The sequence below is a fragment of the Parasteatoda tepidariorum genome, chromosome 5 (genome assembly GCF_043381705.1).
Source record: "Parasteatoda tepidariorum isolate YZ-2023 chromosome 5, CAS_Ptep_4.0, whole genome shotgun sequence".
Lineage (NCBI taxonomy): Eukaryota > Metazoa > Arthropoda > Arachnida > Araneae > Theridiidae > Parasteatoda > Parasteatoda tepidariorum.
Window position 1 is genome coordinate 54,893,067 of NC_092208.1, and position 26,203 is coordinate 54,919,269.

The window sequence follows — 26,203 nt, forward strand, 5'->3', positions numbered from 1 at the left end:
TTTTACAGCATTACAATATATTTTATTTGTTTTCAGTCCAAAAATGAATTACAAAATCCATTTTCTAACATGGACGTTGATTATGTCGTTTAATTGAAAAATTTTTTACTCCATTTATCGGAAATATTCCTTTAGTTTTGCAGAAATAGGCAGTTTAATGCGCTTTGGGGAAATGGACAGCAAAAAATAAAATAAATAGGCATAAAATATCTGGTCATGACATGTTTAGAGAAAAGTATTTATTATATACGAAATAATTATTCAAGTTAAAGACACTATATTATTTGTGTGATGCAAAATAAAACTTCTCGGGAAAGTTGTTCGGAAATACTGAGTACATTTTTGGTAATATAAATCGATATTTAGCAGTAAACTATGAAAAAGTATTTCTTTAGTTTAAAAAATAAAGAATAATATTGATAGAAAAAAAACTCTTTGGGGATATTTCCGTATCTTGATCTGTTGTGCAAAATACAATCGCTAAGTTGCAAAATAGATTTTAAACTTGCAAATTAAAAAAACAAACAAAAACATGCTATGAATTGTACGTTTCGAGTTGGTCCCTTTCTGCGATGTTTTTTTTTTTTTTTAGTTTCTTGCGGGCCACTGCCCAGAAGCTATTAAGACTTGGCGACTATTCTGCCATAGATCACGATACGGAAATTTCCCCGATATTTCCAATTAGCATTTAATTTTGGATAATTTAGAAACATTTGTGATATACAACGAAAAATGTATTTTGCATATTTGGACAGTTAAAAATGTAGCATTTAACTGCTTTTCTGTGTCAGTACTTGTTCGCTGCAACTACTTTTAAAGGTCATAGTTCCGCATTGTGATCTGTTGCACCAACTACAAAACCAAGGCGCCAAATAGATTTTAAACTTGCAAATTATTTTAAAGGCAACTCGCAGAGGTTTGCCCGGATGTGACCACAAGTTATACTCTTTGAGTTGCTCCCCTTCAGGGATGTTTTTATTTAGTTTCTTGCAACCGCTGTCTGGAAGTTGCCAAGACTTGCCATCAATTCTGCTACTGATCACAATATATAAATCTTTCTCCCTTCTTTTTTTAAAAAAAATGAAGTTACTTGACCAGAGCTGGCTACCAGTCATACCCTTCATTTATGACAAAACAATATGATTAAATACAACAAAAAATATTTCTCATGTTAGTTTTTGCAATTAATTTTTGGCTGAAAAGCAGGGGCTGACAGTTTGAGATCTTCATTTGGTTCGAAATTGTGCATTTCTGGTGTAAGTAAAGCTTACTATCAAACATATTTATTATAAACACTTCCTTTTTTTATGTTTGATAGTGTTTGAATTTCTACAAAGCATATTTGATACCATACAAATTTTGATAACAGATCTCATATTTGCCAACTTTCCCTATTTTTTTTTAAAAGGCACTCTTTTTCTACCAAAATTTATAAAATTCTCTGAAAGGAGACATTGTTTTTTTTTAAAAAAAAATCTTTATTAAATTTTTTGAAAATAAGAATCAATTTTACATGAAATGGTTTAATCATTTATGTAATAGGTTTAATCAATTATGTTATAGGTTTCTATTTTATTCCTCAATTATCTTTGAAAAATTTAAAGGTTGTTTTGGAGAGAAAATATTTAACATTAAAAAATTGTTTGTGGAATAAAAAATTCACAAATAAATGCACAACTTAATATATTCCCAAGCCGCCCTCTTGATGACAATCGTTCTCCAGGTTTTTAACCTTAAGGATTCCAAAATTTCTTTTAACTGCATCTATCCATAACAGTTTGGGTCATTCTCTTTTTCTTTGTTCCTGCAGCTTTGGCAAAACAAGCTTCGATAGGGTTTAAACCATGCATTGTGAGACCATGTGCGACTAAGTTCAGTCTATTAATCGTGAAAATTTTTATCATATCTGGGTTTTTAAATTTATAAATTTATGTATTCTATCATCTTCTTCAAAAGTCTTTTCTTTTAACTCCTCCTAAATTAGATCTTAAAATCTCTCTCTCGAAAATACTAAAAAAAGATTCATCAGATCTTGTCAATGTCTAAATCTCAGCCGTAGACCAAAATAGGTCGAATAAGAGATAATATATAACCAAAATTCAGTGTTTCTGCTAATTAAATATGACTTAAAAATATTTCTTAGTTCATAAAAGGCTTTATTAGCAAACATTATTCTGTTTTATATTTCTGGTAAGATACTATTTTGATAACTAATTTCTGATCCTAAGTATTTGAAGCTAGCGAATGGTTAAAAAGTGTAAACACATAAGGAAATATTGGATGTATCATGGCAAATATTACTCAAAGAAAGCTTATAGAGTTAGGTGGGGTATATAAAATGAAGCTTTTTCTAAAGAAAGCTCTAAAACGAAACCATTAAATTTATTTTCGGGAAAATTTTGATGCATTTTATGTACATTGGATTCATATAGATTAAATATGAAGGATAACTTATCTATTTTGTTTGTTTTGTTTCTTACATGTTTTGTTTAAAAAAAACATGTTTTGATAAACCCACTTTAACCCAAAGTGGGGTAAAGTGTGTTTAGTTCTAAAATTAGTATATATTTCACTAGAAAACATATTTAATTATTGTTTTAGAAATAAAAATGCCCTTAAATAAATGCATCATGATTATATTTAAAAAAATAAATGCTGAAAACTTAATTTTTTCCCTTCATATTATTATATTAAAGAATTAATGTCCATGTTAAGGCCGGGTTAGCCTGGTCGGTAGGGCGCTGGGCCTATGTTCGCGGGTTCGAACCCCGCTGACCGAAGACTCCCCATGTAGTGAAGTGACTGATGCATGTTAAATCATTCGAATCGCAAAAGTCCCCCATGTTCCCATAACAAATCAATGCCTCTGGGGGTACTGGATTGGAGATCGATCGTTCTCTGATTCAGGTTGAAATTACGATCTGTAGATGATGAATGGGTCTACCATATAAACGGGTGTTTTGTATGGTGTGGTAGAAGTCGAATTCTTGGCCATAGATGGCGCCACTGGAAAACAGGAACAATCGCACCCCCTCTGCCTAAACACGCATAAGTCAACAACAACAATGTCCATGTTTGTCAAAATTAGGTTTAACTATGGATACAATATATATTTTGCTGAACTCTACAGTTACACAATTCATCAAAAAGAAAGAAAGCTGTAATATTTTTTAATTTATTTGAAATATAAATAGGAATGTAAAATTAAATATCAATTGTGGCAATTAAAAGTGTTTTTATTATAGCAGACATGTATTGTTTTCCATGAAAACTGTCATATGAATGCGGATACTTACATGAAAACTCATCTGTATCTTTAAATATGCTCACTAAATTGTACCATTATACCTACTGTTTTGGCAATCTTTTTAATTGTATCTACATATATATGCTACATTGTTATTTCTTCCCCCTCCCTCATTCTTCTCTTTTAAAATTAAAATTTAAAAGAAATATTGTTTTCAGTGTTAATTACTTTGTAGGGCTATAATCAAACAAGTAAATTATTATTTTTTTTAGCTATTTCATTATAAAACATAAACCATTTCAGATACTTTCTAAAAATAACACAGAAGGGGAAAAAAAATATCCCTATCATATACAAACACTTAGCTAAGCCTTACCATATACTCACTTTTTCCCACCCTAGAAAATAATTCATAATAAATAGAATTTTGAAATTTGATCTTAAATTTCTATGCAGATCTGTTCTTTAGATGTCTCTCTACCAGTTAGAAGTAAAATTGATAGTTTTTTTTCCCCTCCAGTTTTTAATGACATTAAAAGAAAGGTCATTAACATCTTAAGCTAACATACTAGATCATAAACAGATACATAGTTTGTAAACATTAAATTTTTTATCAGTTTTTAAAATTTAAATAAAAATGCTTGCAAAAGTCTCGATAAATGTCTAAAAATATTGACCAAATTATCCCAATTTGAAAGAAAAAAATAGATGTTTTTTAACGTACAGCCACTTTACCCAACTTGATCCTATATTATTTTTTCTTGGTTTGTGTTATATGTAAAGCCTTTGCAGTCTTTTCAAAAACTTGAAAAATCCTCTCTAAAGCAGCAAAAGGTTGTGCAATGATAACAACAGCATAGGCTAAAATTTGAATAGATTTGAAGAAAATATTTCCTCTCAAGTTTACACCTGAATCTCTTAAAACCTTTTCTAAAACTAAAACAATGTTGAAAGTAGGCTTGAAAGGGAATCTCCCTGATGAACTTAATTTTGATCAGATAAACTTTCCAAGATTATGCTATTCTGATCTAAAATTAAAAAGGCATCATGGAAAAAAGAAATAAAGTTATTGCACTCTAGGAACAAGAATAGGAATCTGCTTACCTTTATTTGGCAAGGATCGTCAAATAGTAGCCCACAGACCATATGCAGATAAATTTTTTTAGTGACCTATCAAGACAGTCAGTAAAATTTACCATGAACAAAGTGTAGTTGGGGAGTACACAGGGAAATCATGGATAACTACAACTTTTTTTGTGAAATATAAAATCATATTTTTGCTGTTTTCAGTATGCTGTTAGGGGAATCTAAGCCAATAATCTCACGCTTGATTTAAAACTATTTTATTTTATAACTGTCTTTGAACAGGTGACCCAATTTTTTTGGATTTACGACTACTAATCGCCAACTCCTTTGCCTTATGATTTTTAATCCAATCTAGAAGACAGGGGAACTCCTGGATCAAAAATTGGGAGAAATTTTCCTTTGTGGAGAACTTTTTGATAGAACTAACCCGCATTTGCGTTACATGGAGAGGAAAACCTCCCATGGTTAGTCTGACAGCAAGGGGACTCTAACCCATGATTCGTCTACCGCTGAGGATATTTCACATCAGCACTGGGGTTGGTGCAAGTAGGATGCGGAATCAGGGCACCCTATTAAGTGGGCCAATGTTGCTCTCACAGTAAAGACAGATAGTACAAGGGAAAGAACATCCATGCCTCGTCCGGGATTCAGACCCAAAACCCTTCTGATGCAAGGCCAGTTCCCTGACTCCTACCCAGTCCAATTGGCAATATATTTAAAACCATGAATATTGTTTTCAATAAAATACCATAAATTTGTTTTAAATATTAGCTTTGCTGATAACTAACTGACTGTTGCAGGAGTTCTTTGTTGTTTATATGCTTTTGTTTCATTTTTAGACACTATTTATTTGATATTTTCTTTAAAATTTTTCTGTTAATTTTTTTAAATTGTTCCTTTTTAAATTTAGGTTGAAAACTCAGATAAAGACAAAATATCAGCACCAACTGAATCATTGGCTGATAGTATTAATGGAGAGATAGAAAGAAAAATATTTGGAAATAACATAGCTCCTTACGAGAAAAAATATTTTGCTCTCCTCCAACGATGTGAAATTTTAAAGCAAGTATGTGCTTCTTACTGATATTCTATACTATTCAAAATAATCAGCAAGTAACAATTTTATATCAACTTTTGTAACAAAAATTTCTTATCATGTTTTAAATACTGAGGAAGAAAAAAAAATCTTCTCAGGTTGTATCATCCTCCTACCTATCCTTCAAAGTGAACATATTTATTTTTAATATAATCAAGTTAAAATATTTTGGAAAGTAAAAAAAAAAAGGCATTTCTGTTCTAATTTATCACTAAAACTCGAATTATTCTTCCATAGTTGAAAAGAGTGTCAATGTCTTTTTTTTTTATTGCTTTCGACTTCCTCCCAAAAAAGTTGTCTAGGAAATATCTAAAAGCGAATTTGTCTGAGAAAGATTTTTCTTCTGCGCTGAAGAGGATTGTTACATTGAAAAAAGGTCAAACTACACTTAACCTCATAAAACTGATAACACATGTGACATAACTTAAGATTAATCATTAGTGCTAAAATATATACTTTTTAGTAATAAACTTCATAAATATGAAAAATTATGAATGAAACGAGTCAAACTATGATGTTTTTATGAGTTTTGCGAATGGTGGGTTGATAAGAAGTGGTCGGCAGCTTTCGAGCACTTAATCAGTTTTTATTTTTATACTCTCCTTTTCCCACAAGAAGTTTGACAAATGGCCAGTTCCAACATTTCCCATTCTTTACTTGGCTTAATAGTTATGAATTGCATAGCCAGAAATCTCTGTATTATTTCAATACCTCCAAAAAATATAAGCTTGCTTTAAAGCATAATTTTAATGTTAGCAAAATAATTTTTTTAATCACTTAAGTAGGATAATTAATATTAATGTAGAAAAACAGGGTTTTAAAAATTGAATTAAAAAAAAAAGCTAATTTAGAAAACAAAGGCCTGAATTGTTGTTTTCTATGCAATAAATGTTTTGGTGTTCATCTATGAATTTTTCTATTTTATTAATTTTCAAAAATTTATATGTATTTTTTTTATGTTAGAACAGTTCATTTCTCATATCCATTTTAAATGTTTATACATTTTAAGCTAAAATTCTTGTGCTCTTCAAAAATAATAATTCTGAAAGAATTACTTTGTTTTATTGTTTTTATGTGTCTTTTCTATATTTTCTTAATCATAATTGCAGATTTATAATTTAATACAGTAGTACAATTTACTTATTGAATTTTTCTATTTCAGAACAATGAAAAGCTTATTAATAGGATATATTATGTAAAGAAACTTCTAAGAAGAAGAAAAAAAGAAAGAAAGTATGATGAACTTTAAATATTGTTTTTATACTCCACTGGTTTGAATATTTTCATTATAATTGATTTAATTATTTCCCTATCTTTAGGTTTTTAATTGATCGCTTAGATGGCTATGGAGATGATTACAGAAGTGCTGCGGAATCAATCTACTCAGAAGTGAATATTAATTTCCTCCTTTTATTTGAAATACTGCAGATTCTCATTAATTTTGGAATAAGCATAAAATATTATATAGATAATCGACTCTTTTTACATGAAATAAAACTGATAGAGCATTGCGAGTTGATCTACTCTGGTCTTATAATCTAGTTGAATAGCACCCTGACTAGACATTTCTCAATTCGTAAATCAAACCCAAAGCAATACGAGCAGACCTGTTCTGGTCAAAGCCTGGGAATGAGAATGAACAAAGAGAATATATAATGAAAATATTCATTTTATTATACAATAAATTATTATATCATTAATATATAATAAAATATATCATTAATATATAATGAATATATCATTAATGTATAATAATATATAATGAATTTTATTATATCATTAATATATAATGAAAATATTAATTTTCTAAAAAAAGTGGGCGATGTTGAATCGGTTAAAGTTACATTGTGGAATCGGAAAAGGATTCAAATTAACAATAATATGTATTGTATAAAAAATAACATTTAAGGGATTAAGTCAAACAACATTAATTCTACAAATAAAACTTATCAATTACTACAGGGTGGCTATTAAATACTGTATCTCTCCAAAAAATGGGAATTAATTTTAATCTTTCTATAAAACAATTGCTTTCTCAGTAATCCTGTGAGTGGCACTTTCTATAAGTGCAGACAATTTTTGTTTAAAGCAAAATACTTAGAATCAATTTAAAGATGGAATAAAGAAGGTTGACAGTTAAACAGCTTTTCGATCACGTATTTTCGGGATGTAGAACTCTTTCAGCAATTAAAATCTTGCTTTTAATAGAACGTTTATATAGGGAACTATCAATCGATTATTAGATATTAATAGCTGTAAAGATCTATCTAGATCTGGTCGTCCACGCTCAGTTCCTGCTAAAGATTGCACTTAAAGAATTTGTGAAAAGATATGGTAAAATTCACAACGTTCTGTACTGTAATTAAAACTTTTCTAGAAAGAGCTAAATAGCGACAAATACATTGAATTGAGAAATATATTCCGTATTCACTACTATTGAACTTGAATACAACTCAAATCTCTTTTTAACTAAACTGCTTTAGCTCTTTTATTATGTTTGTGTTAATTTTTTCAACGTTTAATTTTCTAAGATAGGAAAACGTTTTGCATCAGATTTCATATTAACATAAGAAAGAAAAAGAAAAAAAAAGAAAAATTTGAATGTGTAGAAAATTTAATAGGAATTGTCGTTTCAAATTATTCATTAATTAAAATTATTTATATTCATAAGTAGCCCTTGCCCATTGAAGTTAATTTAGACATTTTCTTAAAGTTTTATTATTATAGATAAGAGTTTTTATATATTTAATTTTTACTTTAAAGTTCATTGAATTAGCTAACAAGAGAAAATGTGTGCTCTAAATTTTCCATTAAAGAAAATATATGATGCATACAGACTTGGATTTTAAAATAATGTATTTTTTGATGTAATTGGCTAAGTTTTTCTTGTGAAGTTATCCTTATAAAATTTTTTTTTATGCAAGATCTTTTAAATTTTTCCAAACCTGCTTTTATGCTGCAAAGTGTGTAAATACAAAAAAAAGAAACACCAGTTTTCATATCTTTAAGAAATATTTACTGTTCTTCTTCTTCAGCTAACATTATGGTCCTTGTTTATTTAGTTTTTTTTCTCAAATATTGCCGAAAGAGCACATCATGTACTCCGGTAATTACTTTCTATTATTTACAACTTACTAATTATTACTTTCAAACTAAAGAAATACATAAAAATCTGTTTGGTTCAGTTATTTGGGATAAAAAAAAATCTACAATTATTTAGCATAAATTATTTAAAAGCATAAAATATCATGCTAAGAAGTTAGGTATAAGATATAATCTTAAATATATATCTTGTATTTCCGTCTTCTAGTAGAATTTTGCCCTTTATTCGGCATATTAAATCTAATGCTCAAGGAAAAAAAATAAATAAAAAATCTCATTGATCTTGGGCTAGGGCCTTCAAATGCGAGCCAGATCTAGCATAGTATACAGATACTGAAATGTGCATAGTATACAGATTTCTTAGATGTTAGCTGATAAACGAAGTATTTTAAAAGTCATTAAGAATACTTTAAGCGTTAAGGGATAACCTTAACATTGCGTTTCATTTGAAGTGCATGTAGCATGCAAAAGTTGGCTGTCAAACATATTACTACTACAGCCATATTACTACACCACCAAATGAAGCTCTTCAAAACTAGGGTTATTACATCAATCTCATTCAACCCTTTCTTTGTTGTCAACTATTCAAATATAAACTGAATAGTTTTTAACCTGCTTTCATAAAGGGTTTGCTCAAAGATATGCTTATTTATCTTATACTGTATTTCAAACTGTAATTTTTTTTCTAGATTATTTGTGATAATACTCCACCTTCAACTCCACAGCATCATACTAAAGCAGATCCATCTCACGTGAAGCATGAAGTGGAATCTTAAACATACTTTATATTTTAAATTGTTTGTGTCTAAATCAGACTTAATACCTGTGTTATTATTTTCATGTTTTGTATAAATATCTAGTTTGTGTTTTTGTGTGTTATTTCATTTCTGCTAATTTGTAATTATATGTTTGAGCAATTTTTTTTTGAAAATTGCATCACATAAAATGTCAACAGTTTTAATATTTTCTATACATAATTTGTACCCTAAAAAATATTAATTGTGTTAGTTAACCAGCCTAACCCAGGGTTAAAAGGCAATTTTTAAAAAAAAAAATTATTGTTGCCACATATGGCGCAAATAGTGGAAAAAAATAATTGAATTAATTAAAATATGTTTTCTAACCCACTAAAGATGTTGAATTTGGATTGTTTTGATTTCATTTTCTTCCGGAGATTTAAAATATAAAGTTAAAGATGACGTAAACCATTTTTATGAAAATTGTTTCAAATCAAGTTACTATCATGCACTTGGTTTACTTCCTATTAAAATTATTTTAACCCTCAAAGCAAGAAAGACTAACAGAACAAATGCAAACATTCAGTTTGCAAACTACAAACTGTTTGCGAAAAATAGCTGTTGACATATTCAAGAATTGAAAAAAAAAAGAGAACATAGAATTTTACTCCTATCTCAAAACTTACTTGTATTTTTAACAATTTTTGTCTTATCTTTTGCAGTTCTATTTTCAGTTGCAGTAATTTTTTTCACACTGTCCTCTTTTTTTAAAAAACTGCTTCCATATTAAAACATGATTGTGATATTTTTAAAAAATCCTATATTTATGACTTGAAACATTTTTTTTTTTCAAAACGAAAAAATCTTCACTTTATATAGCTCTAACAGTAAGATGGACATTTTGTAAATTTTTTTGAAACTGATTTCTTATAAAATTGTCATTGTAATATTCTTCAAAATCATTCATAAAGAAATTTTTCAAAAAAAAATTCTTATTTTGTCCAAAACTTTCTAGCACTAATGCATATCTATTAACTAGCTGTCTATAGTGACTAGCTGGTTCACATTTTTAAGTAAATAGAATTTCGAGCATCTCAAAACTTACATATTAAACTTGCAAGTATAAACTCTTATTGCATAAGTGTTTTTTTTTTTTTTTAATCATTCTTGATATACAGCTTATTATAGTGAATGTACTGAAACTCTCTTCTTTTTATTTTTGTATTGACACAACTCAGAAATCAAAGTAACTCGCATTTTATGAAAGTTATATCATGAATCATTATTATATCATATTTATGAAAGTTAAGATTATATATTTTAATTAACATTAAAACAAAGTAATCAGATTTTGCTCTGCACGCAAAAAAACAACAACACAAAAATGTTTTTCAGATAGCTTTACGGTAACAAGATTTCAGACAAATGTTCTCTATTTTCAATCAAATTAGTTTTTGCTGTCAAAAATTTTTTTTTTATCATTCTTGATATACAGCTTAATAAATGCACTGAACCTATCTTCCTATTTATGCATTTTTTAGCACAATTCAGAAATCAAAGTAACAGTTTCAGAGTAAAACCATCTTTATGAAAGTTATTAAAATAATATATTTTAATTAAAAATGCAATTAAAATACTCAGAATTTGCATTACATGCAAAGAAAAATCACAAAAATGTTTTTTGGATAACTTAATGGTAACAAGATTTAACTAAAAATTCACCATCTCCAATCAAATTAATTGTTATGATCAAACATTTTTTTATTATCCTTGATAGACAGCCATTTTTTAGTGAATGTATTAAAAAGCTTTACTCCTTATTTTTGTAATTTTAAAGTCTGCACAGAAATCAAAGTAAATCCTAATTTAAGCATCGAGTAAATTCCTCTTTAGAAAAGACTTAGAGTGAAAATAATCAGAATTTCCGTTACGCGCTAATGAAAACTTTTCAATGGCAGGCTGATGATGATAAAATTTTATTACAGTAATTCTTAATATTTTTCAACTCAAGTGAAGGTTTAACTACTGAAATATCTTTATCTCTTACTCAATCTATATATATCTTGTTTTTATTAAAAGATGGCTACCGAAACGGGATGCCATCCCCTCTGCAGAGGATCAAAGTTGTGATGGCATGTTATTGGATAATCCTCAGGGATGTTTCCTAGACCGTCGCCAATAGCCCATTGTGCAACTCTAGTGCCACATAAATAAAACTAAAATACTGTTAAAAGATCCTGAACTATACTGAAACTCTTTTCTGTAAAGAAGGACTATAACAAAAATCATTCGTCGATCAAACTGATTTTTTACATTGGGGCTTTAAAGTTGAGAAGCCAAGAAAATTTCTGCCTTTTTGAAGGAACAAAGCTAAAACTTTTGAACAAGTTTTCATTTTGAAACGGGCTGTAAATCATCCTGCTCGATATTTTTTTTTTTACTAGAAGTTTAACAATTGATAATGCTCGATCTGAAAAATGAATAATAATTTTTTTTATTTCATATTACCAGGCCAATTTTCTACTCACCTTCTTAATTTTGAGCTGCTAATTCCAGTAGTATTTTTGCGTAGCAATGAAAAATTTAACATAAAGCAAAAATAGTACGAAAACATTCACAAAAGAAGCTAAACTTTCAAACAAATTTAAATTTCAAAAACAAAAAGTGCAGATTTCAATAAAAAAAAAGGGCCATTTCAGCGTGAGGAATGAAATTATTGCCAAGCTGGCATTAAAATAATGTAACCCTAGAGCAAAACGAACATTTAATCAGAACGTCTTTTCTGGAGTGGCATTGTAAGCGCAAATGAAAATTATAAAGATTTGTTTTCTTAAAAATGACCTCGAACTTTATACACAATTATAACAATCATTCAAATTTATTTTCGAAAGTGAACTAGCTCGTCATTCCAGAACAATTGGAAAACTTTCTCAAAAAATGACTATTCTGCACTATGTATATTGAAAAGAATCTACTTATGGCTGCACCTGGAATACAGATAAGTGCTTCTGCATCATTATTTATTTAACCAAATTATTTGTAAAGCTTACAAAGCTTTACATAATTATATTGTTCTGAAACAAATTTCACTGTTCTAAATGTCCAGTAATTCGTTCTGAGTTGTTGAGAATGTTTATTTATTTTTTTAAGATTTTCAAATGAATATTTCATTTTACTTGATTAATTTCAAATTTATTTCTTTTATTTTAATTTTATTTAAATCATTGTATGCAAATATTTAGTAATTTTTTTATTTTTAGACTTAGCACAATGACCGAAATTTTAGGTGTTCAGTTTCCTGTTTATAACAGATCAGATATTACTTTATGGTTAATTGATTTGCTTTAGAAAAACTTAAAGCAATTACAGAATCTGTAATTGCTTTAAGTCTTATGTTGTCCCGAATTTTCCATATGTAGCTTCCTTAATTAGCGATATTCTTATGAAACCCGATGCAACTGGTCCATACGAAAGACTAAAGGAATATCTTTTATAGCGTTTTGGGGATTCTTCCCAGCAAGAGATTCAACGGCTCTTGTCCTGTGAATTAGTTTTCTATAAAGCCATCAGATTTATTACATTATATGAAGCGCCATGCTCAATCGTTTAACGTTTCAAATGAACTTATGCCGGACTTGACGCTACAGCGATTGCCGTCATCCGTCCAATCACTATCAACAACGCTTTCTGATATAACTCTCGACAAAGCTGCTGAAATTTCGGATCGAATTTTGGAGAAAAAAATTTAAAAAATGTTTTTTTTTTTATCCTACCTCGATCCAATTATCAGTTACGAAATCAGATGCAAAAGCGTACTTTCTCTAAACATACTTTTTTTTGGACGAATTTGGAATTCTGACCCCCAAAATATGGTCCCAGTAGTTAGGCCAAGAGAGCCGGTCAAAGTTTGAACCCTTTAATATTAATTTTACTTTTTGCGTATTTTGCCATATCTCGAGAAATTTTTGATTGAATTGAAAATGAATAAAATTTGTTTAGCCACGGATAATTCCATGCAAAAAATAAATTTTAGTGAGTATTTTTTTTATTATTTTATTTAATTATAGTCGAAAGACTTTTGAATTGTAATACAGTTTTTTACATCATTTTAAATAATGCAATTTTAACGGACAAAACGCCGACGAACCATTAAGATTGAGGCCTAGAAGGTGAAGATCCGATCACTAGATCAAAATTTATTCAGGGGGATCCGTTTTCTATTTTGCTAACTGTACAATACATAATAACTAAAAGGCCTCCTTCTGTTGCAAAGCCATCACGTAGGTTAGCTCCTCATAGGGTAAAAACTGCTAAATCAATTTGAAAATGTGAAGCAGTTAGGACATATAATACCATCCAAGTAACTATATTTCACCCCTTCATATGGTAACCAAAAAAGCATAGTTTGAATGATGATCAGTTGGTGATTACCGAGCTTTGAATGTACAAAAAATTTAAGGTAAATATCCAATTCCTTTTCATCAAATATCCGATTCCAATTTTACTGCTTATTTACATGACTCTAAGATATTCAGTCGAATTTTTTTTTCTAATAACGGCAGGCACTGAACTTTCGTTCTTCGCCTTGGAAGATGCCGGAAGTGTTGCTCATTTATCGTTACCCAGAGGGCACCTGTGAACCAAAGTCACGGAGGCGAGTAACATTACCCACGCCATACTGCAACAAATACACGTTCGTAGGGTGGGCCACACTCATACATTAACACATCAGAAGATAACACAGAGAGAGAGAGAGAAACATCCATGCCCAGAACGGGATTCGAACCCGCAGCCATTGGCTTCACGCTAACCATTCGGCCACCTGGCCGGCTATTTAGTCGAATTGACCTTGTTAAAGCCTATCATCAGATTCCCATAAATCTTGGAGACGTTCACAATACCGCAATATGCACCCCATTCGGCTTGTATAAGAGTTTGAGAATGCAATTTGGGCTGTGCAATGCTGGTGCTACTTTTCAAAGGTTTATCGCTGAAGTCATTCATGGGCTGTCAGGTGTTTATGTTTTTAGACGATATTCTTATAGTGTCAAAAGATCTAGATAAGCATTTCAAGCGTTTAGAAACTTTACTCTATAGGCGAGGAATATGTTTTTTAGCAGTTTTTAGAAATGCATAAAAAAGCATCGTTCCAAAGGTCACGATTCTTCTAAACATCTTGAATGAAACGAAAACGCTAAGATTTTTTTTTATTGCCGTTAAAAATGCTATCGCTTATTCGACACTTTTGAGACGCCCTGTTCCTAAAGCTGAAATTATCCAGGGTTGAGCGATTGAAAATAAATTTTAAACTTGAAGATATATATTTCATGATTTATCTTTAGCATGATTTAAACACAAAAGTGATAGAATATTTGGATCTTTTAATGTCAAATGTTTTTTTTTTTTTTTTTTTTTTGTATCGTCAATATTAAGGGAGATTTAAGAAGATTAAGATTACGAAGTTTTTGTCCACAATTATAAAATATGTAAAAAATTTATATTTCATTGTGAAAATATCTTTTAGTAATTATTTATAATTTTATTTTCATTTAAAAAATTAGAAATCCTTACACCATTTTAAATTATCCAATTTTAAATGACAAAATGCTAAATTTAAACGTTAAGTGGCCGAATATCGATTGATAAAAATTTAATTATCCAATTTTTAAAAAATTCTATAACATAAAAACTATCAACCGTTTTCGTTCAAATTTCGAATTTTGTTATTTAAAATTACGCAGTTTAAAGTTACATAAAAGCTTGCATACTTTTTTAGAAAATTTCGGTTAAGCTGACAGATAATTGTAAAAAAAAAATTTTTTTTTTTGCACGGAATTATCTTTGAATAAACACATTTTAAAATTGAGTGCAAAAAGTTTTCGATTTACTTACAAATTTCCCGAGATATAGTAAGCAACCAGGAAAGGAATGAACTCGGCTTAAATTTTCGACTGCTTTTTTTTTTTTATTAAACTATTGGAACCATATTGCCAGCCATGCTTTTCATACTTTGATAGTCAAAAATTCAAATCCGTTGGTACGAGTGTTTTTTTCCCCAAAGTACGTTTTGTGTATTCCACAATTAATATTTAACAATATTTAATTACCGTTAAATCCAATGAGTAGTTAAGTAACAAATCATTGTGAAATATATTGGTGATATGTTCATATTAAAATATCTGTAATTTTGATATTAAAAATTTAATGTTTAAAGAATATTGCAAATTTGAATCCCACTTTTTATTATTTATTTTTACACATTTAATTCGAATGCAATACTCAATTTACATTTTTTGTAAATCGTTAACTCTACAAATATATTTATAACAAATTTTCTTTTATTTTTATTTAACTTTATTTTTATTTATTTTTTTAAATGAAAGAATATCGTTTTTTGTACATGAAAACAAAATCATAGTAGAACTTTTATTTTAGGTAAGTAAAAGTGTACAGAAATAAAATATTTTTATTCGCTTAAAGTTTGAAGATTTCAGTAATAATCAGTAATAACTGTAAAACGTTGTAGCAATGATCAGTTAAGTCAGTGTTTCCCAAAGTGTGGTACGCGTACCCCCAGGGGGAGGGGAACAGTTTAGCGGGGGTACGTGTTCTTATGCGAAATATCTTGAAACAAAAGAAAATTTCAAATTTTTTTATTCAAAAACAAAGCTAGCCATGACAATTTACGATTACGTATTTTTCTATTGGCTATTTTTCGCAGAGTTAACAGTTAATAACTAAAATGTGTTAATAAAAATATTAAAAAAAAAAACATTCATTTTTTTACTAGTGGTACACAGCGTTACTAAAAATTTAGAAAGGGAACACTATAGTCATAAGTTTGGGAAACACTGAGTTAAGTGATTAAGTTAAGCGATCCAAATCATTAAAGTGATTTCTTGGAGGCCATAAAAATTGCGAAACACAGAATTGTGCTGTCTACCCTAATTTGCTTCCATATCTTTTTTCCCTTCCCTTTTTGAAAACACTTTAATTGCCTTCACATTTCAAAAAGGTGTTTTTCCTTAGGCCGAAGCAAGTGAAGGCTTGAATAGGAAAAAATTATAGATATAAGTTGTTTTTTAGATGTTTTCCCATTTTAACAAAATTTGTTTAAGGAATGGAAAATCTAGTCTTTCTGAAAAATACATTAGGGGAAGGCATGGTCCATCCATTCTGTCTTGCACGAACATCATTAAATGAATTGATCAAATTTGACTCAGAATGGCAAAAAACTTTTGAAAGGACTTTAAACTTATTAATTTTTAAAATTTATTGTTGATAAAAGCTTTGTAGTTCTTATCATCTATTTAGCTTCATTTCTGTTTGATAAAAAACTGTTAAATATGAATAAATTACGCCTCCTCGACTCAATCTTAGTATGCAATATTTTTTCAGAATTTCTTAATACGAAGTCCTAGTATCATTTTACGTCGAAGTACTTTTCTTTCAGGATCGTTGATGATTTTCAAGGTGCCCCGTGGCTTCAAAACGAGATCCCCTTTTGTTAACGAGACTCAGCACTTGCATTTGACTGAGATGCCGTTTCTTATATTTATTTAAATTATAATGTGATTTTACGGCTTCAGTTTGATTTATTAAACAAAGTTCTAGGAAAACATTTTATACTTAATGCTGAGGAAGAAATAAAGGGTAAAGCAATATGTTCCAAGAAAATAAATTATTATTTTTCAATAGTCATAGGGTCCCAGGGCCCCACCTTCAAGGAAGGATCCACAAGTAGCTGGGGCCGAGGGGATGATCACATTTTCAGGTTTATGCAGTCTTATGACCCTGGATTTATTTATTCTAGATAGCTAGCATTTGGGCTATACACAATGATTGAGACCAGGGCTAAAGAGAATACAAGGGCAAGTTCACTCCGCTCTTAGAGCTGAAGCTACAATTTCCCTCCTCATGACGTCACTGTGTCCACAGATCTCGGAGATCGCAAGCAAAGATATGATAACTTTGCATCTTTCTTTTTGTAAAAATAAGTTAGACTTTTTCTGGTTATTAGCCTTCAAACTTTACGTAATTAACACATTATTTCCGTTCATAAACATAGTTCAAAAAAAACTTTCTTGGTTATTATATTAAAAAAATACCATTTTAAACTTATAAAAATGTTTTGCTAGTTGGTGAAAATGACACGATAAATACTTTATTTTAAAAAGTTCAGTTTTAACTTTAACTATTAAGAAAAATGAAGGCATATATCGACACTTTTTTTATCTACATATTCTTTTATAACGATAAGTTAAGTTAAATTTAGAATCCCTGATTTTAAAATATGTCGTTAATAGCAATTTGTTCATACTTAATCATTAGGAAACATCAACCTTAAACGCTAATTACTGAAACAAAATAATAATTTAGGTTCATAATGACATTAGAAATTTTACAATTGTTTATAGACATTTAAATTTACGATGATATAATTTATAGATATTTAAATTGAAGAGAATATAATTTTTAAAAAAAATCATAAATATTTAGAATAACTACATTAAAAAATATGTTATGAAATTAGGAGAATTTCAACTATATACTATATATTTTATTTATACTTTTTACTTACATTTTAATTTTCTTTGACTTTATCCATTTTTTAATTCTTTTCACCTGCCTTTCTTTATGAAGTAACGAGGCGGTTTCTATTTAGATAATGAATTTTTATAAAAGTTCTTTACGACAGAATAAACGTATTGCTGTTTTATATTAACTGTGTCATTTCGGAATCCATTCTTTACATAGTTGTTCATTTACTTTAGGGAACACGCGAAAAATTATACTTTTTCCTTTTGTTTTTATATCAGAATTTTTGCAAGTTGCAATCGCGCAAACTGGCATTTCGATAATAGTTTTAAATTCTTGTAAATTCACTGCAAAAACTGAGGAAAGTCATTATAGAAAATAACAAATGTCTTAGAATATCTCGCAAAAAGAAATTATCCAATATTAGTTAGAGCTAGTAAAGCCAAACGCTCCGTTCTTGAAGTAAAAGTGCGAGCTTTGCGCCAAAGTGACGTCACTAGAGTGACGTCGGAGGATCGGAGCGGCAAGAGATACTTCAAAGGAGTGAACCAGCCCTTGATTGAGACAGTAGAAACTTTTCATTCTTAGCCGGGGGACAACTGGACTACCTTCCCCCTACGACTAGGGACATTTTTTGTTTCTGTTTCTGTGGTCAGTATCCACCAGAAGAAGTATACGAACTGTATAAGAACGAAGATATAAATTAGTAAACCATTTCTTTCTTTTTTTCTGCAACAGGATGAATGAAGTGAGTAGCAAACCTTTTGTATGGGAAATTTGTTCCACCTGAAATGGTATTGCACCATCCATTATAGTCTTAGTAATTTTGATACAGTACGGGATTGTCATATGATCTTATTTAAATGCTTTATTTGCCCGGACTAATGAAGCTGTATGAATTACTCAGTTTTTGTAGATGATCAGTCATTAATCTTGCCTAATGAGTCAATGAAGGAGAAGAAGAAGTTTGTCAAAGGTTGGTATATGCAGTTGTGGGGTGTGTTAACATTAAGCAGAAGTCTTCAATTTCTTTTGTTTAAGAGCCACAGTGAGTTCCATAGACCAAAGTTTCGACATTATAATATTTATTTAGGGAGTAATCCCTTAATTACTGATGATTTTCCCTTAAGAAATGTAAGAAAAACTTCAATATTAACGATTTTAAGCATTTTTCAAAGTATTTTCATCCTCTTTGCGCCTCTCCTCTAGTAAGACATTTCAACTCATTCGCCCGTCAGCTGGCAACATACTGTACATTTGAAATACGACAAATATTAAGAACTTAGTAGAGCACTTATCTTATTATAAATCACATCATTAATTGCAATTAAAATGTCCAATTACATTGCCCACATCCTTTATTGTGGTTCTTTTGATAAATTTCAAAGTATAATCAAAATGAACTGCGGTGGTGCAAATATCTGGCAGTTACCCCGGACTAATGACAGCGTAGTTTTTCCTAAGTAAATATCTTACGTATATAGACATTTTGATATTACCACTGTGATTTAATGTAAAATTTAAAAACACCAATTAAACTGAATGATCGGTCTACTTTCCTAGTAGACGTGAAGCTGATATTGATTATTACGTTAATTGGCAACTCGTATTTTACTTTAAATTATACACCACAGCATAGAATAAAAAAATATTGAATTATTTAATGAACGAAATAGACAATAAAGAACGTATTATTGTATATATATTTTTTATATAACTGTCGCTGAACAGCCGGCCCTATCTTGGGTTTACGACTACTAATGTTCAACTCCGTAGCCTCGTAATTTTGGAACAATCCAGAAGACAAGGAAACTCCTGGATCAGTACCCCCAGATGTACTGTTTTGCTATGGGAACATGTAGGACTTTGAGACTCGTCATATTTAGCGTGCATCAGTCACCATTTACTGCACGGGAAGTCTACGGCCGGCGGGGATTGAACCCACGAACTCTTGAACATGGGCCCAGTGCCCTACCAACCAGGCTTTCCCGGCCTGTTATTGTATATTTAAAACATTTTAATCGACTTAAATAGACAGACAATATGTTGTATATTTTTAAAAAAAGAAGATGAGACTGGGTAGTTCCATTGAAAGTTAACTTTGAGTACTCATTTTTTTCGTTTTGTTTCTGGTGGATGCATATATGCTTTGTTTTCTAAATAAATGGCAAGCTTCATTTTGACTTATTGCTTACCAAGTTTCATTTTTTTTTAACATTTTGTTATTTGAAGAAATTTTATTTTTATTGTCATTATTATTTGCATAAGAAAAAAGTAAAATTAAAAGTTTATTCTTTTTAAAAAATCTTCTACTTTTTCTCATGTTTGTAACAATAAAATCACATTAAAATAAAGCTTTTTATCTTTTTCTGAAAGAGCAATCATTTTGGTAATTTAGAAATTAAACAATTTTTTCCTTTTCATTTTTATGTGTTTTTCATAAAAGTAGTAATGATACGCGAACGATGTTAGTGAATTATTGTAACTGAAATCGACAAAAAAACTGCTATAGTTTTTAAATGATTTGTAAAGTTTTTATTTTGTAAAAGTGTCAACAACCAACAACACTGAATATATTTTGAACACAAGTAGGCAGGAGAGCAAAATAAAGAAAAAGGATACTATATACAAATATAGATATGTATGCACGTCTTGTATACATACATGTATTTATATATCTATAAATAATATGCGTAAATACGCAAGAATATCTACAACTTTGTACTTTTACACAATAAATATGTTTTCAGTCTCATAAATTAAGCAACAAAACAAGACGCGGGTTCTATGAAAATAAGCGAGTAAATACACAAATTAAAAACAGCCAAAATGCAGATAGCGTTTTTTTTCGCAAATTTTACTTTTGTGTTTTAAGCCAGCTCTAGCTTTGAAGGAAATAATTTCGCAGCAAGGTTTATAGTTTATGTCATGCAGCACCTTCTCAAAACAATAGGCTTAGGAAAATTCAGTCATCATCATGGTACACAAGTGCAGCCTTTGAAATGGAATTCAATTTTCCTTTATAAAACTTCGTAGGTAAATACGGGCTACGAACTTCCCGTAACTTTTATAACCGAACATGTATTAAGTAAAATTCTACTAAAACGTACTTTGGCTTTTGTTTTTTTCTTCTAAAGTTCCACCGTTTCGCAATCTAATCAACCCGGCATGTATATATATATATATATATATATATGTTTTATTTTAATTGAAACTTATTTTTTAACTGTAACCGTAGCTGCCTTTTTGTTAGTCTTTAAAAACTATGTCTACCCTTGTATCACGATTACAATAAAAAAAGGAAACGCGCCTCCCATTGTCGGTTCATTCAAGAGCTAGAAACTAGTTGGTTATGAGTTTATTCAATTATTTATTTACATCAGGCAGAAATATGTACATATTTATTTTCCTCCATCTTTACAGATGGTTTTTCTAGGATACTGCGAATGACCATCCATCTTTATCAGGATGATCTCTAATCTACAATTCTCTCCCGCAGTGGAGAGGGCTAGAGTGGAAGTTGTTTTGTGAGCACTTGTTTTTCTTTTTTCTTTTGAGGATTGCTAATAACAGGAAAAGGCCTTCAAAAACTATGCTTTGTTTAATTCAAATCGCATCGTTGCGATTCATAAATCGCAATCATTTTTTAACTAAACCATACTAAAACTTTCACTTGCTTACATTTGTTTTTAACTAAAGCACTAAACCTATACGTTGCCTTTGTCAACACGTTGGAACCAACTTTAAATGGGTCCGTTCGCGTGCTCTTATAATAGACAAATCATTTTTCCGCTTATAACGTATTCTAAAGTAACGTACTGAACCCTTATTTCGTGTTGATCCAGTGTTTTTCAAACCTATCGAGACAGTGCAGCGTAAAGTTAAAAATTTCTTGTAATGTAATGCAGCTTTAAAATGAAGTTAAATTCTCATAAAAGTAAAATTTTTGCTTTAAAAAAAAATTTTTTTTTTTTAAACTTATTTTTAAGAGAAAGAAACTAAATCTTTTTAAGGTACAAAATTTGGCAATGGACAACATTTCTTGGATTAAAAGTTTATATTTACTGACAAGGCACAGCAGCATTCCTTAGCACTTCACTTGAAAAACACTGTTACAAACTTTTTACGCGTTTAGTGTTAACCTGGATATCGGTTAAAAAATCGATTTCTTTTAAATATGTAGCCTACAATATGAAAAGGACTACAATCAAGCGCTATCTATAATAAACAAATACTCATGCAAAAGAGAGGAATATTCTTAAATCTATTATTCTTTTCTTATTACCTATGAACCAACTGCTCGTGTTGTACACTATAATAATAAGGATAATAATGATAATAATAATAATATTCCTAACTCAGTCAATTGTTTTCTATGATATGGAGACAAAAGTATTATTAATAAAGTTTCACAGAATGTGGAGAATTTGCATAGTGCTCGAATTGTTCTTTCATTTACTAGCATCAGGTACAACAATACAAAGTCACCGGGGCTGAGAACAAATAAGAGCGATATGGTTGAATAAATGCAGTGATAAAACAAAACTTTTCCACAATTCCAACAATATTCATTCTTTAAAAATATTCCAGCAAAAATTTATTCTCCTACAGATTAAAATCTTCATAAACTTGGTTCGTATATATATTATGACTTATAATATCCTATTCGATTAGTATTTGCAATCTATCTGTGAAAATATCCGTCAAATGAAGTCCACATTTAAAGACTTTGGGAATATAATTAGAGCACCAAATATTTTGTTAAGACTAAAACGCTCGTTTTTTTATTTTTATTTTTTTGAAAAATATGACCTAAATCTCCCATACTTGTTACAAGGCAACTCTGGCACTAACAGTTCCTTCGCTAGCAGTCCGATTGTTTACTTGACATAGTGGTTGTCTGTTCTTTTTTAGGTATCGTCGGTGGGATAACGTATAGGGCAGATCCGTACTCGTCGTATACGAAGTACTGCTTCGTTTCCGGTTCCTTACCGCCTTTGTAGGTGGCCGGAAGCGTTGAGGCTTTGTCATACGAGTCCTCTCTCGGTTTCCAGATTGGAGAACTAGCTTGCACCGTCTGGGGATGGTAGCTCGATGGCGGATTGCTCGATTGAATGAGTTTCGCTGATGAGCTGCCCATACTTGAGTTGGACAATGACGACGTTGCGCTAAGACTGAGCGCTCTGGGGGTTCCCAGATTGCCTGGTTTTAGCTTGCCACTGCCCCCGCTACTGCTTCCGTCATGGGATTTGTCAGATTTGTCGGATCTATCGGATTTATCTGATCGGTCCGACCTCTCTGACTTTTCTGAATCTAGTGTCAGCGGCGAGTGTCCTCGTGAGTCTCCTCGCAAATCCCTGACAGAGTTACTCATATCGTCCATGCCATCTGCCACTGTTCTGCTTCGTGTTCTGAAGTTCGGATCGACGTTATCGTAGGTTTCTGTGTTGTAGTCACGATCGAAGTGACCAGCTGAGTGCCTCTGAGAGTGCCTGGATGACCTCTTCTTTGCGCTTAGAGTCCTTGTCATGCTTTCTCCTTTCTTGGAGGAGTGGGGGGATTTTTCCCTCACCCCGCTTCCTTTCGTGGCAGGAACTGTCATGTTGCGAACACTCTCTCGAATGATTTGTCGAATAGTACGGAGGAAAGAATTCCTAAGCTCGGTCGTGCTGGAAATTGAAGGTGAAATTGAATTAGGTAATTATCACTAGAACATATAGAATATAGAATTGATATACTAAAGTGCATGCTAATTATAAAGAATGCAAATCCCTCACAATCTTAAAAAAAAAAAAAAAAAAATGAAGGAAAATTATAAAAATGTAAAAATAAAATTCTTAATTGATTTTAGCTTATATTTGAGTCAACAAAGCTTATATAAAACAATTTATCAAAGCTTATATATTAAAGCAATTTATTAAAGCTTACATAAAACAACTGATTTTAGCTTATATAAAACAAGTCAAAAGTCTTTTTTTTTCTGAAATGAATTAAATTTTGGAATTTTAAGAACATATATTTTAATTTCGGCTGACATGAATGCATATTACTCTAGAAACTACAAGTTTGGAGGACATAAATGCGCATCACTCTTTAATTACAAGTTACTAAAAAAGAAGAAAAAAATCGCAAATATTAGAAAAAATGGGTCTATAATTTATAGGCTTGATTTTTTTGTAAACCGAAAACTGGCATTTATCTCTATAGAAAGTATATAAAAACACATATGAAAGTCTTGAAGCAATATAACGCGAAACTTTTAAAAGAATAAATCCCACTTTCTTCAAATGTGACAAGTCTGCAACAAAATATCTATTAATAACGTTTCATGATAGATACTCTGTGAGCTTCCAGAACTTTTTGTATTATTTATTGACATGCATCGGACTTATTGGCATAAGTCCTATTGGTATTGTATATGGAAATATTCTACCTAAATATTGTGGTCTTTTTTTTCCGAAAAACACTCCCCGAAAAAGTTTTAAAAATATGGCTTACACTTGTATTGCATTAGGGCTTTCTCATGCAAAAAATATATAAAATACAAAAAAATATTAAAAAAAAAAACAAAGGTTAAGAAGTTGAAACCATATAAAGTATAAGTATTAGTGTAAATTTGGTGCAAAAAATTAACTAAATTTTCAGTTCCTAACAATTTTTTACAAGGTAATGAAATGGAGCTGTTAGGTATATACATATTCATTAGATCAAAAGTTATCCAGGGTGGTCCATTTTTTTTTGCGCATTGTGCATAAAAGTGTATTATAGTGATTAAAATAATTGCATATTTTTTGTAAAAAAATAAATAAAATGCATATGAGTTCTGCCTATACAAACCTGTTTGAAAGTTGGTAAATTTTTTCATTCCGTCGTTGAAGCTGAGATTTGAGATGTATGAGTTCCCACAAAAAGTGTGAATCTCCATCTTTTAGATTGCTTGAACGAACTTGAACTTCAGTAACCGGAATTAGAACTTGATATCTAATTATTTCTACTTCTGAAGTGCTATTTTTATTTGAGCTTCCCTACAATGAAGAAATGAGAATAGAATCATATCATTAAACTAATAAAATAATTTAAACATAAAAATTGAAAGGCTTTTGATAGTTAGATATAATATATCAGTTTGGTATCGTTATATTTAACTATACAGGATGCCGCCCGGCATATATAGTTTTAGAATCCCTGATATCTAGAAACCTTGAATCCAGAATTTGAAAAAGAACGAATCCACTTGCTGACACTCGATTCGTGATTTTCAATTAAAAGTGTTAGTGAAATTTTAAACTTTTTAATAATAGCTTTGCCCTTGCTAATGGTTCTAATTTTTAAAAATCGGAGTATTTTCCTTCGATTCTATCTGGCAAATAAAACAGTTTTGATTTCGATTTTACTTACTGATTGATTCCATTTGGAAAATGATTTGTCCAATTTTATAGCTTTCTTTCTTTCTTTTGCCTTAAGTATGAATTTTAGACTTTAATATATTTTAAATATCCACAACTTTATTTTTGAAAAGTATGTTAAAAATATGCATAGGATCATCGGAAAAAAAAAGCCCAACAAAAATTTATTAAACGTACGGAAATAGTTGTTACGTAGAAATTTAATGTACATTTCTGAAATAAACAACTTCAAAAATAAAATAAAATAAATTTTATGAGTAACTGAACTCTCGTAGATGCTTCATAAGGCAAAAAGGGGAATTTGATTGCTGTTTTATTATCTGCCGAACCACTGATGTTACACATGCGTATACAACCTTGTATTTTTCTTATTATATTGGTACCAGAGTTCATTTGTGCTCAGTAGTTCCGTTGTGTTTGTTAATTTGCAAAACAGTCTTATAATTCCAGCACTTTTTCTTCGAGGATCCAGAATTAAGTGCGATGACTTTCCGTACAAGTGAACCAGAAGGAGAGATTAAGTGCCATAAACAGAAGCGCTGGCAATATCGCAGTGAAGGGAACTATTTTTTATTAAATTTTTACCAGTCAATGTTTATTTTTTGAGATCAAACTTAGTTTATAAAAGCTTCTCATCTAAGCCAAGAGCTCAAGCCCTTTGACAGATCTTTCTTTTCCAATAGTGGCAAAAAGGATTTAATATAGTTGTACCTCGTCATATTTTTAAACCTGTATATGGAACTGTAGATTTCGGCTAAATAACTAATTTTTAAGAATCATATTTCATGTAAGCTAAATTTTCATTTTTTAAAAATAATATCTTCCTAAATCTTGTTTAAGATTTTTGTTCGAAATCACCAATGTTTCTTGTTAGTTCAAGGACTTACTTTTAATCCTCTTTCATACGAATAGGACGCTGCAATGCGTCAAAGTAATATCGAAACGTTTTTAGAAATGTCTTATGGAAGCCCTGTTCATCTTAACTCAACTG

The 26,203-nt window shown here is 30.2% G+C and overlaps 2 protein-coding genes across 13 annotated transcripts in view; one reads left to right on the plus strand and one right to left on the minus strand.

Annotated features, from left to right (window-relative positions):
• Positions 1 to 148: 148 nt before the first annotated feature.
• LOC107456682 (uncharacterized) lies at positions 149 to 9,399 on the plus strand. Its single transcript, XM_016074619.3, has 5 exons — positions 149 to 345; positions 5,244 to 5,399; positions 6,592 to 6,662; positions 6,749 to 6,818; positions 9,221 to 9,399. Exons 1-5 carry the CDS (start codon positions 292 to 294, stop codon positions 9,305 to 9,307), a joined length of 438 nt encoding a protein of 145 aa, XP_015930105.1. The 5' UTR covers positions 149 to 291; the 3' UTR covers positions 9,308 to 9,399.
• A 10,919-nt stretch (positions 9,400 to 20,318) lies between these two features.
• The window catches only part of LOC107456951 (protein still life, isoform SIF type 1), a 150,341-nt gene continuing 144,456 nt past the window's right edge, over positions 20,319 to 26,203 (minus strand). For all 12 annotated transcript variants that reach the window (XM_071180822.1, XM_071180820.1, XM_071180817.1 and 9 more), the window contains 2 exons: positions 24,644 to 24,831; positions 20,319 to 23,475 (listed from right to left, as the gene is read on the minus strand). In XM_071180822.1, the coding sequence (XP_071036923.1) occupies positions 22,671 to 23,475; positions 24,644 to 24,831 (993 nt within the window). In that variant the 3' untranslated portion in view covers positions 20,319 to 22,670. The remainder of the gene's footprint in view (positions 23,476 to 24,643; positions 24,832 to 26,203) is intronic.